The sequence below is a fragment of the Passer montanus genome, unplaced genomic scaffold (assembly GCF_014805655.1).
Source record: "Passer montanus isolate IOZ18808 unplaced genomic scaffold, ASM1480565v1 scaffold35, whole genome shotgun sequence".
NCBI classification, from domain to species: Eukaryota; Metazoa; Chordata; class Aves; order Passeriformes; family Passeridae; genus Passer; species Passer montanus.
This window is the reverse complement of record NW_024368263.1, coordinates 3,680,909-3,696,701: the sequence shown is the minus strand read 5'-3', so window position 1 is coordinate 3,696,701 and position 15,793 is coordinate 3,680,909. Positions and strand designations below refer to the sequence as shown.

The 15,793-nt window shown below is 37.8% G+C and overlaps 1 protein-coding gene across 12 annotated transcripts in view; it reads left to right on the top strand.

Annotated features, from left to right (window-relative positions):
- SPAG9 (sperm associated antigen 9) overlaps positions 1–15,793 on the top strand; it is a 59,679-nt gene that overhangs the window by 27,854 nt on the left and 16,032 nt on the right. For 7 of the 12 annotated variants that reach the window (XM_039716476.1, XM_039716479.1, XM_039716471.1 and 4 more), the window contains 15 exons: positions 868–1,021; positions 4,526–4,736; positions 5,233–5,332; positions 5,903–6,024; positions 9,105–9,162; positions 9,706–9,858; positions 9,947–9,998; positions 10,415–10,545; positions 11,646–11,702; positions 11,835–11,846; positions 12,544–12,717; positions 13,401–13,530; positions 13,781–13,873; positions 14,157–14,324; positions 15,010–15,181. In XM_039716476.1, coding sequence (XP_039572410.1) covers positions 868–1,021; positions 4,526–4,736; positions 5,233–5,332; positions 5,903–6,024; positions 9,105–9,162; positions 9,706–9,858; positions 9,947–9,998; positions 10,415–10,545; positions 11,646–11,702; positions 11,835–11,846; positions 12,544–12,717; positions 13,401–13,530; positions 13,781–13,873; positions 14,157–14,324; positions 15,010–15,181 — 1,787 coding nt within the window. The remainder of the gene's footprint in view (positions 1–867; positions 1,022–4,525; positions 4,737–5,232; positions 5,333–5,902; positions 6,025–9,104; positions 9,163–9,705; positions 9,859–9,946; positions 9,999–10,414; positions 10,546–11,645; positions 11,703–11,834; positions 11,847–12,543; positions 12,718–13,400; positions 13,531–13,780; positions 13,874–14,156; positions 14,325–15,009; positions 15,182–15,793) is intronic. The other 5 variants (XM_039716472.1, XM_039716475.1, XM_039716478.1 and 2 more) reach the window with 1 other exon arrangement.

Sequence of the window (15,793 nt, the reverse complement as noted above, 5' to 3'; positions counted from 1 at the left end):
CCTTTTCAGGGCTGGCCACAGTATCCTATGAATGGCATTGCACACAGTGGTTTTGTCTCTTGCTAGCAGGAAGAATGGATCCTTTTGTTCACTGAGCGCACTACTGGCTGGGGATTTATTTTCTTTTGACGGTTACTACGTAAACCTTTGGAATTTCCAAATGCTATTTGTTATAGGGAAGTAGAAAGAGTGAAGCAGTGAAACTTTGGGATGAAATAGTTTGCTTCGCTGGTGCAAGCTTTGGGGTGAAGTAGACTGTTGAACTGATCTTGGGTAAAAACTACACAATTTTTAGCTGAGCCAGTTGTAACATTGGTAATTCCCTGACCCAGTTCTTTTCTCTTACACAAATCCATTTCTGTGATCTTCAGGAATAAAATACCCAGTGATTTGAGAAGAGTTGCTTGAGGCTTACTGTTTACAATTTTGCAAATGCTTCAGCTGATGATTTAGCTCTTTGCTGTTGTAGAAATTATGTGGTTATATTTTGGAGAAAAAGGTGCAAAACGGTATTTTTAATAGTGGCTGCTGAAAACTGTTTTCATCTGAAGTAAGGAAACACTTTTGTCTTGTACTTCTATTGAACGGGTGTTTCATTTCTATAAAACTGTTGTTTGCTACAGATTAGCTGTAGTGTAAATCAATAACTGCTATTTAAAGCCATGGAATCGACTTGGCAATTGTGAAATGAGGAATTATTGGGTGCTGTGGCACAGTCTGGGTGTGCTGCACTGCACATTTAATGGAGCAGTGTCTGGATGTTTAAACCTGGAATTTCACCACTTCCCTGCTGATTTCAGAGGCTGCAGAAAAATAAACTGTGGGACATCTGAGATGGCTGATGAACCCTGCATGTCTTTCCAACAGGAAGGAACGTCCAATATCCCTGGGCATCTTCCCATTACCTGCAGGAGATGCTCTCCTCACGCCCGAGGCTCAGAGGGAGGTGGCAGAAACACCTGTGGCAGAGCACTGGAAATTCCACGAGCTGAGCCAGCCACGGTCCCACACCAGCCTCAAGGTGAGTGCAGCCTGGCTGCCTCGTGTGGCAGGAAGAATTCCCATTACAGATGGTGGATCTTTGGGAGGATGGAAAAAGACAAGAAGCCATCAAATTGAAAGAGGGGAGGTAGACCCCTAAAACACCTCTGTGTAACCCAAATGCGTTGCTTACTCCAGTGAACTTTGAGGGAACTTTTCTTAGTACAAGAAACAAAGTGTTGGGGGTATTTTTCAAATGAGTGATAATACAGATTAGTTCTCTTATTCTCAGTAGTGGGTGTTTTCTTTGTGACTAAGGACCCTTTCCAAAGTTCCAACTTGTTTTTCCACTCTAAATATGTTACTAGGTAGTGGGAACAGTCTAATTAGCTTTATTAACGCTGCTTTAGATGGAAAGCTTTGATTACTACATGGACAGTGCTCTTCATGCAGCCTCTACCTACTACCAGGTGTATGGTGCAGGTAGACCACAGAGCTGAGAACGACCTAACTTTCCTAAATTACTCTGTGAGCATGATTTCCCTTACTTGTAGCCTGGCTATAATTCCTGCAATTGTTCTACGTTCCAGCTGTGAGAGGGTGGAATAAAACAACCTGCAGGAGTGGAGGAATGGGGGAGTGGTATTGGAGTGTGATGAGTCTGGCAGTCTAGGGTGCACTCACAGCCCAGCAGGAGGAGGATCTGCAGGGTGAAGAACTCCAGAATGTGTAAATCCTCCCAATATATATTTCTTCATGAGGTTTTTTGGAACGTACTGTTATTTTTGGAAAGGCATATAGCTGAGAGGAGTTTCCTCTTAAGTGAACTTAATACCTGCCTAGCACAGGAATATTAACTGATCAGAACTACAAAAACTATTTGGAGCTAATAGGAATCCATTTATTTACCATGGAGATCATAAGGAGATAAAGGGAGGAGTAAGTAGTGGTTAATTATAGGGATATCAAAGTGACAGTGTGAGTTTGCTTCTAAAAAAATTCACTTAAAGAGTGCTAGTCAAGAGGTTGGATCTTGAACATGTCCAATTCCCTTTGTCTTATGCTGTTAACATTAGTGAATTGGCAGATTTTAGGAAAGCTGACTGAAATATAACATGTACAATAAATAAAAGTTATGACTAAGAGTTGATGGGGGATGAGGTAGAAAGGGAAGCTTCTCATTCCATCTTTCCCCTCAGAAAATTGGCTAATCCGTATTGTCAAAATAGGCTTCTTGGTATAATTCTTCTAAAAATAATGCACTGCTAAAATGAGAATTCACAAAATAGCACAAACTGTAGTTATTCAAATCTGTTTATTCAGAATAAGTTCCTTGAGTCCAAAGCAACATCTTGAACAAACATTTGTAATAGTTTAATCTGTGTGGTTTCCAAGAGTAAGCTAAAAAAATACCATGAATAATAAAGTCAGAAATATAAAATATACGGGGTGATTTGAAATTCCCTTAAGGAAAGGACCATTATATTCCCTGTTTTTTTCTTGTGCTATCAAGCTTTTTTCCTTGAGCTTTGTGTGTGAAAGTCAGTGATCAGTTTGTGCTGCATCAGTTAGTGGATGCTCTTGGAATACAAAGATGTAGAAATGTTTAAACAGAGCCAGCAGCTCTGCTGAGGTTTTATTTCTCGTTTGTGTGAGCTCTGGTTGCCCTTGGTAAGGGGCACCACTTCCTCCCTTCTGTGTCTGCTCACTGGAGTATGAACCATTAGCCACTGCCTCAACTTCACCCATTCAGAAAGCAATTGGGTAAATTGCGGAGTGTTTTTTTCATTTCTTTCATTCCTTTAGAGGTGTCTGTATTTCTGAACACTTTTGACAGAAAACCAAATATTAATAATTGGTTGTTCTAAAATTTACTATAAAACAATGAGAACTGTCAGTAACTGGTAGGCAATTAGTGATGTATTTTTGTTTCTAGGGCTTGGAAATTCAATGTGGAGATGTTACTATAAGATGCCAGCTTTACATGTATGCCGATATACATAAATGTGTGCTTTCCTCCCTGTCCCCACACAAATAAAAATTTTGCCTTAGTAAGTTCCAAAAGGAGAAATGTGTAAGTTGCAATTCATAGTAATCTTATGCAAAATACAATTTAGACAGTGTACATCTACATGCAGGTCTCTTCCATGTTTTTTTTTTTTTTTAATAACCTTAAAATTCAGTTTTATTTCTTCCTCAAAAAGGCATGCAGTGAATTTGTGCTTTGCAAAATCTAAAACCCTTTTGTTCTTGACAACTTCAGTCACATTCTCTTTAAAAAATGTCACAGACATGTCCAGGAGCCTTGCTTTCACCTCTGATTCCCAAACAAACTTTACAAGACTTTTTATCAAAAGTTACCATCCTGCCTCCATTTTGCACACAGTAGCCTCAAGATTCATCTTCATTTTCCCCAACAAGATTCCTCTAATGGTGTGTGCTAGAAACTATTGGCCTAAACAGGCAGACTTGTTTCCCTTTCTGAAGTGGGCTGTTGTTCACTGTCATGTGCTGCTTAAGTCATAGATCAGACATCTGATGTGGGTCTGGGCATGAATGGGCAGTAAAATGTGAATGCAGGAGGTGAGAGAAGAGCTGAAAAAGGGCTCTTGGTATGTTCAGGTAGTGGCCTCTGGTTATGTCACACACAATCCACTCTGCCCTCCCACACAGTGCTTGGTGCAGCTCTGAGTGACTGATGGTCCCAGTCTGGAGTCCAGCAGCTGGATTAAGTCTGTAATTAATGTCATACTTATGGGTCTTGACACTGTGTCACTCTGAATTGTTGTCAGAATCAGTTTCTGAGGAGGAAGTGTTTACTGATCTTCCTTGGTCGATCTGAAATCTAACTGGACAAGTAGTAACCACAGTTCCATGTTCTCTTCCCAGTGTCAGCCAGTGCTCACAGTTCAGACTGGAAAGCACAGAAATCTTGAGTGAAGTGCTTGAAAATATGGAAATGTTCAAGGCCAGGTTGGTCAGGGCTGGGAGCAACCTGGTCTAGTGGAAAGTGTCCCTGCCCAGCAGGGTGCTGGGACAAAATGATCTTTAAGGTCCCTCCCAACCCAAATCATTCTGTGATTATGATTCTATGAATTACTACAGTTTTATGTCAGTTGAATCCATATTTGCATCAGTTCTTCAGTGGCTGCTTTTTAAGGTACCATGTATATTCTGAACCATTAATTTTACAACTCTGGAAAGATTAGGCAGTTCATTGTGCAGCTAGAAGGACTCTTAGAATGAGAAAGAGTCTTGTTTTCTGGAAGCCTTCACAGAAAAGTAGTGACTAAAATTATCAGCTGAGATCAAACATTGCCATTAAAGATAAAGGCATTTTTATTTAGCTGTAATTGCCTTAACAAGAGTGAAACAGCCATAGGCTAAAGATGACTGTACTGGCTTAAAATATTATTTCTATTTATTTGTCTTTGCATAATTTTCAGTAAAATATAGTGATTTTGTTGTCTGTTCCTTAGTTTATATGCCCAGTTCTTCTAATAACACTATGTTCATTTTTTTACTGGTAATGGTGCAATTCTAGGATGAGCTCTCTGATGTTAGCCAAGCAGGCTCCAAATGTACTACGCCAGCATCCACAGCTGCTTCAGATGTTCCTGTGCTGCCTGCTGAAACCCCTCAGAAGGAAAATGTTGAAGGGCTTGCAAAGGACACAGAGATGTCAAATGAGAAGCTGGATGTGAGCAAGAATATTGAAATACAGGCCGCTCAAGAGACAAGAAATGTGTGCAGTGGTGAGCTGCTTTAACTTCTTAATGTAGGGTTACTATGGACCTCATATTTGATCACTTATTAATTATCTTTTGTTGTGTGACAAATGAGAATGGGATTTTTATTCAGTGTTTTAAAGAGTACAGAATATTGGTCAGAGATAAGTCTGTTGTTTATTGGTGACTTTAGTAATTTTTGCTTCAGAATCAGAATTTTTTATGATCTTTTTTTGGCAGTAGAAAAGGCACAAAGAGTTGTGATATGTTGGACATCTTGGTTTCAGTTGCAGAAGTAGTAGGAAATAAATGCTGTTGGATGACTTGTGTTAAATTCAGGAGAGACCTAGAAATTCCAGTATCTGCACTAGAGTATCAGAATCTGTGGGTCATTTAATTTAATTATTTTGGTAAGTCTTAGTACAGAAGTATCCTATGTTGGTGATTGATTAAGAACTACTACATGTAGTTAATATGTCACGATGATTTTGTTTATGGGCATGTACCTCTTGCTTTGACCCAGGGGAAAATGAAAATGAAGAAAAATCTGAAGTTCAGGCAATTATTGAGTCAACTCCAGAGTTGGATATGGATAAAGATCTCAGTGGATATAAGGGTTCCAGGTAAGTTGTGTATTATGATTTGAGGAAGAAGGCAAATTTTAGAAGGTTATTTAAAGATGCTGTGTATGGGAATTTTCCTTTTCTTGTCTTTGTTTAATTCTTGTGATGAGATGGATAAAATTATCCTGTATGGTGAATCTTAAGGGTGTAAAAAGAGCTTTGTGTGAAAGGAGCCCCTTCTCTGACCAGAGGAATATTTTGACTTCCTGCTATTCAGTTCTCTTGCATTCTTATTATATTAAATGTCTTCCAGTTTAGCTGAGCTATCTGTTCTTCAGGCATTTGGGCTAAGTCCTGACACAGCTGAATTTCAATAGGCCAAAACTTGGTATGCTTTAATGTTTTATACTCCTGTCCAGCTCAGTATCAGCAACTGCTTTAAGTTTAGGATCTTGATGGCAAAGCATTATTTGAAAATAGAATCTAGAACTTGTAAACCAACTGAAAGCTTGTGGAGTTTGTTTGAGAGGGAACAAATGAACTGCTGGTAAAGAATACAGAGAAAGCTTTTCTTCATTGTGGGAGTGTTATCTCCCTGCTTTTTCATGTCTTGTTTAATTCTCTGCCCAGCACTCCCACCAAAGGCATCAAGAACAGAGCATTTGACCGTAACACAGAGTCACTCTTTGAAGAGCTGTCATCTGCTGGTTCTGGCCTAATTGGAGATGTGGATGAAGGTGCAGACTTACTGGGTAAGAAAGATGCTGAATACAGAAATTTTCCTTTTTAGGAAGTGCTTAATTAGTCTTGCTGGATTTGTTGTTAGGCTTCATTTGCATTAAAATTGTTTGAGTAGCATCCTAAGGTAATCACTGGAATGCAAAACCAGAAGAAAGTGTTACTTCTTTCTCTCTGTATAATGATCTTAATCTTTTGGGGCACTTCCTACACTATTCTCCATTTCTCCCTGTATGTTCTCTTACATAACATGATTTTTTTCTCAAGGAAGGATTTTTGTCTTGAACTAGTTTTAGGTGGTTTTATTCAGGTCATGCCTGATCTGTAGTGGCCTGGCTTTATCACCTTCTTAGAGATTTTAATTTGAAAGAGAACTGCAGCAAATGAAATGGTGGTAATATGAGAATCAAGCTGTTAATTGATAGGGGAGGGGAAACCCATATTTCTCCTTCCCCTAAGCAGTTTGCTGTTACTTCTATGCTGACTGAAATAAATTAGAGTTTTGAGTTGACCAAGATCAAAAAGGTAATCAGAAGAATAATCTTTCTATAAACAATATAGCAAGATATTTTTACTATGTTATTGTTCAGGCCTCATTTTGAAATAATGAAAGCTGGTACTATGGAATGTATAAAATGCAGAGGCTACTCTCAGGTGCTTTTGAAATGAGTTGTGTGCAGAAAATCAGCAGCTTGTTTGCTTCTGTCCTCTGACCTTGCAAAAATACAGATTGTAAGGACTGTTAAAACTCCTGTGTGCAATCTGGATTTCTGGTTGTTCAGTGTTCCTCCAGAAACTTATTTTATATCAAGCAGGTGACATTTCTGCAGGTATTACTCACTAGGAGTAATGGGCCTATCTCCAGTCTGAGATGGTTTTTCTTTGTTGTCACTCTGAGCAGTGAGGCTCTCCACATCCTTACTGCAACATACTCCATCTAAAACTCTTGGATGTCATTCCATTTTCAGAGACAGCTAATCACACATTCTGCATGTAAAAATACAGATACTGGAGAAGTATTAACGTGGAGCAACATCCATCCCTTAGCTGTGATATATTGGTTAAAGAAATCAAACTATTGTCAGGATGTCCTGATCCTAATGCTTTGTTTTGCATGGGCAAAAAATAATATACTTTTTAATATAACTTATTTAAGGTTTATCAGTGAGTTTATTACCATTTTCTGTAAATCTATTGCTGGAAACACCAGTGTGTGCACACTAAGTCTAGGGTTTTACCTGCATTTGTTATGCAGAATGTGTTGGTCTGAAAATTTTATTTTAGACTTGTAATTTCACTTTGAGAACAACCATAGTCTAAAACCTGAAAAGCCACACCTGCACCCAGGATACTCTGTGTGTTTGAAGTATTTGGACCTGTTCTAAGCGAGCATTAAATTTCAGTATAGAGTTGTTTAAAAATAGTTAATTGGGATTCTCTGATCTGTTTTCTCTTGGGCTGCGTACCCAGGGGAATATTCTGGTGTGTATGCTTCTTTATTCAAAAAATCTTTGAAATCTGTTGCTTCTCCAGTTAGGCATTCTTGGTTGCTGCTCTCATACAATATGCTCTCTGCATTTTTTCCCTGCTTGGTAACTTTTTTTTTGCTGTTGCACTCTGGCTTTCTAGTTTTTGTTCTTGCATTATAAAAGATCCTGAAACCTCTTGGATGTGATCCTACCTACTTTTATCCGTGAATATTGAAAATGCTTAAAAAGCAATAGCAACTTGAATAAAATCTCTTGATGGCTGTAGTATAGGAGATTTCTCCAGATATTGATAAATTAACCATGGTTGATCTAAATTACTTGAGTAAATGTCATTTGCTTTTAATCCAAAACCCAGAGAGGGAAATGTCAAAAGAGGGAGCTTTGACTTGCATGTCTATTTATAGATACCTTTTTTTCTTTATCCAAATATCTTTAAAGTCTCCTGCTGCCAAAGTTGCTTAGAAGATTGTGTTCCTAAAGTATTTTAAAAGGCCTCCACCATTAAGATACCTTTATAATTCTTTATGTTAATCTTGAGCTAACATAATTTCCGCTGTTATCTGTGTCATAATTATTTTGCTGTGCAAGATGCAAAATAATTATTCTCTCCTGAAATTACCTTTTTTAAAATTTGGAAAATTGTATTAGGTATACAAAAAATAGGATGAGAATTTAATTTCCAGAAATTTAAGTAACACTGAAGAGTTACTTGAAAAGTTATGTTCACTTTTCTCCATTAGAGCATATTAATTGGAAACTTCTGAATGGCTTAGAATTTCTTCCAAGGACTGTGCTTCTAAATTATTTCACAGAAAATGAGAGACTTTTATTAAGTTACTGATTCTTAGAAGAGGTTTAACCAATGGAAATGGTTGTGACAAACTTAAATTCTTCCACATCAGTCTTCTGTATAAATCCTGCTTCTAATCACATCACATCCCACTTCAGATTTTTGGTGGTGGCTTTGTTTTAATTCACTCTTACTTTCTAAGTCTTAATCTTTTATTCCTCCTCGCTCATACTACACCTCACATGAAATGTTTCTTGTTCTTGTTTTTGCTCTACATGGAATGCATGGGCTTTAAAGACCATAATTTCTTTGGTAAGGTATCATTTGCTCTGGGGAAATCTGCAGGGCTTTCACAATCTGAACTTTATTCAGCATGTCTTGTGTCTATAACTGATACACTTTGGTATATAACAATCTATTTATAAAAGATCAAAAAGTGATAATTCTAATGGTGTAAAAGACAGTTGAGCATTTTAAACTGAACATTTTGTGCTCTAATACTTCTACAACATACGCTGTGTTTGGTTTTTGACTTAGTACTGTAACATGTTTGAAATATACAGAGTAGCAGCACTGGCCTGTGCTTAGTTAGGGATGTCTTTGGGCTTTTTCAATTGAAGTCAAGCTGGGAGAAGGTGGGAGGGAAAGCTAATTATAGAAGGTAGGTTGGACCTGAAACTTCAGATAGTTCACAGTTCTTCTGACAAGTTGGTCATACGTAAAATTCATTTAACTTTAGACAATGGCAAAACATAAGTTTTGTAAAAACATCCATTTCATTTGCTAATTTGATGTGTTTGTTTCCTTTTATAAGGAATGGGGCGTGAGGTTGAAAACCTTATTTTGGAAAACACTCAGCTACTGGAGACAAAGTAAGTGAGAAAGTTTATGTAAAAAAAATACTGACTTCCTGTTATTTCATTATATCTTCAGTGTCCTGGTACAGAATTGAAACTATACAAAGGAAGTTCAGTTCTAAGAGTAATGGGGGTGTGAGTATTTTGTATTTTTAGGTGTATTTGTCTGAGTTGGTCTTCTTCTAGAAATTAAGGACCTAATAAGAAAAATCTGCTTTTATCCTTGTAAGACTCCAAGAAATGCAGTGCTTTGTCCTGATGAGATCAACTCCCTGTCAGAAACACAGCTTTAAGTGCAGAGGCAAATCCACTGGAGCACTGTTGAGGGATTTATTCCAAGAAAACTGATTTATCAGTACTTTTTTCTAATAGAGAGAATGTAAATGTGTTTGAATGTTGAAGATTTGGGGGGAGATGGTTTGACCTCTAAGAAAGCTGTATCTTTTTACAGCAGCTCTGTGTAAGAAATGTGTGGGTCTTAAAAAATAAAACCAGGCTGAAGCTGAACTGCATCACCATGGCCATCCATATAAACATATGTTTTCAATGTTTGTGTAGAAATGCACTGAATGTAGTGAAGAATGATTTAATAGCAAAGGTGGATGAATTGACCTGTGAAAAGGATGTACTACAAGGTGAATTAGAGGCTGTAAAACAAGCAAAGCAAAAGCTTGAAGAGAAGAATAAAGAACTGGAAGAAGAGCTGAGAAAGTAAGTTTAATTCCATGGTTGTAAAAAGGGAAAAGAAGAAAAACTCTACTGTGGTATTTAGTGCAGCTGTTCTTTATTTTTTATTTAGAGCTCGTGCAGAAGCAGAAGAAGCAAGACAGAAGGCTAAAGAGGATGATGATGTAGGTGTATATGTGTGGTTTTGTGTGTGTAATACAATGGGACATTAGAAGTCTGTGTTTAGTGAGTGCTACTAAAACTAACTGCCTAATAAGTAGTTTTAAAGTTCCTCCCTGTAGAGAAATGACAGAAGATCTAAAGAGCACGAGTAAACTTAAATTGACAGTGATTAGTTTGCTTGCTTTCCTCTCTGCCCACTGTTATCACCCTCTTGTTTTGAAGAGCTGTTTTCATTCACATTATATCGCATACAACAGATGGGAGGAGAGGAAAGTAAAACCCAGATTTTCAAAGCCCCAAACTATTTGGAATCTGGAATTGTTCCCTAGCCTGGCTGTTATCAGGAGGCAGAGGGTGGCTCTACAGGGCCCTGTGGTGCACCTTTGTCCCTGCCATGATTATTAACTTGTGTGCCTAGAGCGATGTCCCCACGGCGCAGCGGAAACGCTTCACGCGAGTGGAAATGGCCCGAGTGCTGATGGAGAGGAACCAGTACAAGGAGAGGCTGATGGAGCTGCAGGAGGCTGTCCGATGGACTGAGATGATAAGGTGAAAAGGCTCTTGCAGAATCTTTGACAGAGCTCCTTGTGAATTTTAGATGCTGAGTGATCTGGTTCATTGCCTTCTGCTTGTTTTCCTCTTGCTCATGAGGATCATTGTTTTTAAGTTATGGGATTATAATTTGTCAGAATGGTTCTTGGTGAGACCTCAGTGAAGATGTGTTACTTCATATGATGTGAAATACACTCATTTTTTCAAGGGTTTCTGGAACAGTTCCAAAAGTTGGTAATTATAAATAACATTAATCTGCTGGGCATTAAAAATTACTCTGTGTGTACACATACCTTGTGATCTCAGAAAAGGGATAGTGTTGTCTTCAGACTGAGCATAATTCCTTGCGAAGGACTTGGGTTGTTCAGGATAAAACAGTTTAAATTGTGCAAGGCATGTTAAATATAAGCAATAAAGATGTGATTTGGTCCCATTTGCATCCTGAATATTCAGTTGTTTGGAATGTGTGGTTTAAAAACGTTAAGTCTTCTGCCTCAGACCTCAGCCCAACTCATCCTTGTCCCTGACCACAGGTACCAGAGGCTGTGGTGCTGCCTGCTGGCCATGGACAGCAGTGACATGTGATTGTTCCCATTGTCCTCATGCCTGTGATCCTTTCCCAACAGCCATGGCTTGTTCTTCTGTAGCTATTATCTGCTGTAGAAATCCTCTCCTATCTCTTACTTATGGCTATGGGAACACTTTAATCTTCATCAGTAAATAATTGATAATAGGCTTTAAACAAAAAACAGTGGTTAAAATATTAAATAGGGAGCAGAATAATTTAAAATGGTTTGCTGCTTTATTCAAGCTTTTTTCATTACGAAGTGTTATGCACACTTGTCTTTTCTGTCTGAAAAGTTGCCGGTTTGTTTGGGATGCAAAGAAATGTGGATGAAGTTTATTATGTAACTTTATTTCCTGTAGTGGGAATTTCAGTATTATGCTCTGATCAGTAAAGTAGTAGTAGTGTGAAAAAACAGGCTTTATTTTCAAGATGTTATCCTTTTTTAAAAAATAAGAGTTACACACTGTTCCATTCCTTTTCCTTTTTTAGTTGTTGCTTACTCAGTAAACTTGGAATTAATTTCTTGTAGAGCATCGAGAGAAAATCCAGCCATGCAAGAGAAGAAAAGATCCAGCATTTGGCAGTTGTAAGTATAGAAACGCAGCTTATTGGCAGAAATAAATAAAGACCCTAACCAATTAGCTGGCGCATTTGTGTATGTTAGCTAATTATTTTTTAGCAGATGAAGATATCTTAACACTTTTCCTCTGTTGCCCAGCATGCCAGCTCGGTAAGACTGCTCTGGAAGACAAATTTTATCGTAAGCTGCAGCATGTAGTGAGTGGCTGTGCACTTGGTGAAGTTAAATGCCAAAGTGCGGGAATTTTTTTCCTAGCTGGATATGCCCCAGGATTCTTGTTCTGAACATTTTTTCCAGATTAATTTTTATGATGAAAAGTAGAAACCTGAACAGCTTGTGTGGGTTGCATTTATTTCAGCTTCTTTTCCCTCTGTGAAGTGCAGCTTACTGATGGTTACATTCTCCTTTCTGACTTCAAGCTCTTTAAATCTAAACCAGTGTTTAGATGTTTGTCAAATAATCCTTTTCATGTTGTGATTTTCTGATAACTGTTTTATCTTGTTGCATAGATAATAGTGGGTTTTTTGAAATGCTCTCTGCATGAACTAATGTCCTTCCTAGAGCTGTCTTCCAGGTGTGATGTTCACATCCTAATTTTGTTGGTTCCCTGTAGATGTTAATTCAAGATGAAGTTCTCATTGAATTTGATAAATGGGATAATAATCCTTTAAGAATTTTTCTTAGGGACATGAGGTTTTTGTGCTTTGAGAGTGTTGCTGAGTGTGTTGGGCTCCAGTTTCTTACTTTAACTGTCTTGAACAGGCTGGCATATGCTGTGTTTTGCCTGCATAGTCAAATTTGGATGTATCTGACAAATCTTGACTCTTGTCTTTTTCTCTTCTTCTAGTTTTAGCAGGCTCTTCAGTTCATCCAGCAATACAGCAAAGAAACCAGAACCTCCTGTCAATGTTAAATATAATGCTCCAACCTCGCACATTACTCCATCAGTCAAGAAAAGAAGCAGCACCTTATCTCAATTACCCAGTGACAAATCTAAAGCCTTTGAATTCCTCAGTGAAGAGTAAGACATTTTGGTTTTATAGTAGATATTCTCTATCAAGTGTTTACTCTTTTAGTGCTATGAGATTATTAGCATGCTGCTAAGTGAAGTATAATCTCCTGAAGTGAGTGTTGATTCATAAGGACTCAAGATAGTTCAGAGTGAAATGTGCAGCAGTGGGTGAATACTTTGAGCACCTGGGTGAAATATTCTACTTGGTAAATACCACTGTCTTTCAAGAAAGTGCATTTAGGCACAGGAGGCAACACTTGGTACACTTTTATATGAAAATGTTGTAGCTGGGCGGGTACTGTACAACTGTATAACTCTACAGGTACTTAAGGTTCACTTAAGAATCAGGCTAACAAGAATCTGTAATTATTTTTTTCTCCTGTGCTTTGTTTTGGCAATACGTCCTTGTGAGTTACAACTTATAAAGCTCCTAGTAGAGCTGCACAACCCAAGTTAATTTCTTTTATGGATGCTGGCAATAGACTTTCTGGTTTTGCCTGTTTTTCTCCAGTCACTTAAAAGTAGCCCACAGGAAACCTGGTGTCTTGATAGGTGAAAAAAACCTAGGAATATCCTTGGTAACCCAGTGCTTCCACAGTGATGTTGGTTATTAAGTTTAACAGCAATTCCCATTGCACAAGAGATTCTAAAGAGCATAAGTAAGAAGTTCCCCAATGCTGATTCTTGCCCAGAACTGAAGCCAGTTTAGCCTCACGCCGGGAGCAGAAGAGGGAGCAGTACCGCCAGGTGAAAGCTCATGTCCAGAAGGAGGATGGCAGAGTGCAGGCTTTTGGCTGGAGTCTACCTCAGAAGTACAAACAGGTATGATGCTTTCAGGTACAATGGTAACAGCTTCATGTTTTGTCACATTTGAATAGAGTATGATTTCACAGCTTGTGTTTGAGTAATTCTAGCTTCTTTTGGTTGAACTTAGCAGTAAAGAATCTTTCTAAAGGAGACAACAATGCAAAACTCTTAATTGTGTTTAATAAATTCTGAGCAACTGATTCCAAAGATTGTAAACCTCTTTTAAAGGTAAATTTTTTTCTGCTTGTTTGGTTTTTTTGCCTAGATGGCAAATGGTGGACAGGGTGAAAATAAGATGAAGAACTTGCCTGTACCTGTTTACCTGAGACCTTTGGATGAAAAGGATACCTCTATGAAGGTAGGATGTTTCCAGTGATGATAACAGACTTGGGCAAACTATAGCCTGAATATTTTTGTTTTGGACTAAATTACATTCTTTTTCAAATGAGTTCTTTCTTTTTAAAACATAGTGAAGAAGAATTTATGTCTCAGTAAAATGTATATGACTTTAATTGTAATTAATAACTTAAAATGGACTCCCAATGTATAATAATGTTGATATCACTTAGCATATTTAACAATGCTTGTCTCTCTCTTTTTTTAGTTTGAGATTCAAGTGAAACATTTCTTTTTCTCCCAAGCTGTGGTGTGCTGTAGGGGTGAACCTGTCAGGAGGGAAGACACGAGATGGAGGGTCTGTGGTTGGTGCCAGTGTGTTCTACAATGACGTGACTGGTGTGGATGCAGAGGGCAACAAGCAGCAAACAGGATCCCAGAGCAGCTTAGATAAACTAGATCAAGAGCTCAAGGTAAGGTCACTATGAGGCACATTTAATAAATTATATAGTTGCACACCTTTACTGTGTAACTGTAGAGTACTAAAGTATTTTCTAATCAGGTTCTTTGGTAACAAATAGATTTTTCTTGGTTAGTCTTTAGCCCAGGATGTTTGGGTTGTTGAATCCAACTGTTAAATACTTTTGAATCTTCCCTTGCTGGCAAATCTCAGGAGCAAAGAAATTTTACATCTGAATGATGTACTACTTATATCAGTGCTGCCTCCTTAGAAAACCATTTGTGACAGACCTGTTTATGTTCTAGCTGCCATGAATGGAAGTCATATTAAGGGCATAAAAACAGTCTAAATTTTCAAGTGCTTTGGGATATCACATTAACTTGTGGTGATACTGAGTATGGCAGTTGGCATGTCAATAATGTTTTTATTTTATACTGGTCTAACTGTATAATTATGCAGTGTAATTATAATATTTTATGTTTTTTTAATAGAAGTATGAAATATGAGGGAGCTTTTTACTTCACATACATAAAGAACAAGTAACTATGTGTAGTTTTACAATGGCATTGAAGATACTTAACTTCCCACTCATTTATGTATATTTCTGTGTGAAAATGTAAGACCATAAAAGATCAAATGTAGTAATTCTATTCTTGTCCCCCTTTCTGTTGTTAATGTCTGCCTTTGTTGTCCTTCAGGATCAGCAGAAGGAACTGAAACACCAGGAAGAATTATCCAGTCTAGTTTGGATCTGCACTAGCACACATTCTGCTACAAAAGTTATCATTATTGATGCAAACCAACCAGGGAATATTCTGGACAGTTTTATTGTTTGCAATTCTCATGTGCTTTGTATTGCCAGTGTGCCAGGTAAACACTTGGGCTGGTTCAGCTCCTGCTTTTTTTAACTAATTCTTATTCAGCTTTTCTTATGCAATGAAAACCCACAGATTTGTTACTTAGTATGACAAAAAGTTACTGTAACAGAGCAATGAGAAAGTGGTTAGTTCTGCATTAAACTGTTGCATTTCTACCCTACTGTTTCACTCTTCAGTTGGCTGTTGACTTAAATGAACAGAAAATCAGAGAGATGTCAGCAGCCAAGGGGAACTGTTTTGTTTGGTGTACTATAAACTCTGCAACAGTGTTGATATTTCATTGAATTGTGAACATCACAAAAAGAATAATATATTTGTTGCTTTTTTGACTTCTTCAGCCTCTTGAAGATAAGCAAGCTCCCTGCAGAGGGAATCCTTGTTGCATTTGAGTATGTTTTAAGTCTTGAAAGTATAAGAGGATTGGACATGAGAAAAATGTTTTTTCTTCCAGAACCAAAGATCTGTTGCACCTAGATTCTTCATAAAGATATAGATAGGTGCCCTTGTGAACCTGCACTGTTAGGACATCTGATTTTAGAGGAAGATGTAATTAAAATTGAAATAAACTTTTTGGAAAGCTGCAGAATGAAATGCAGTGAATGAG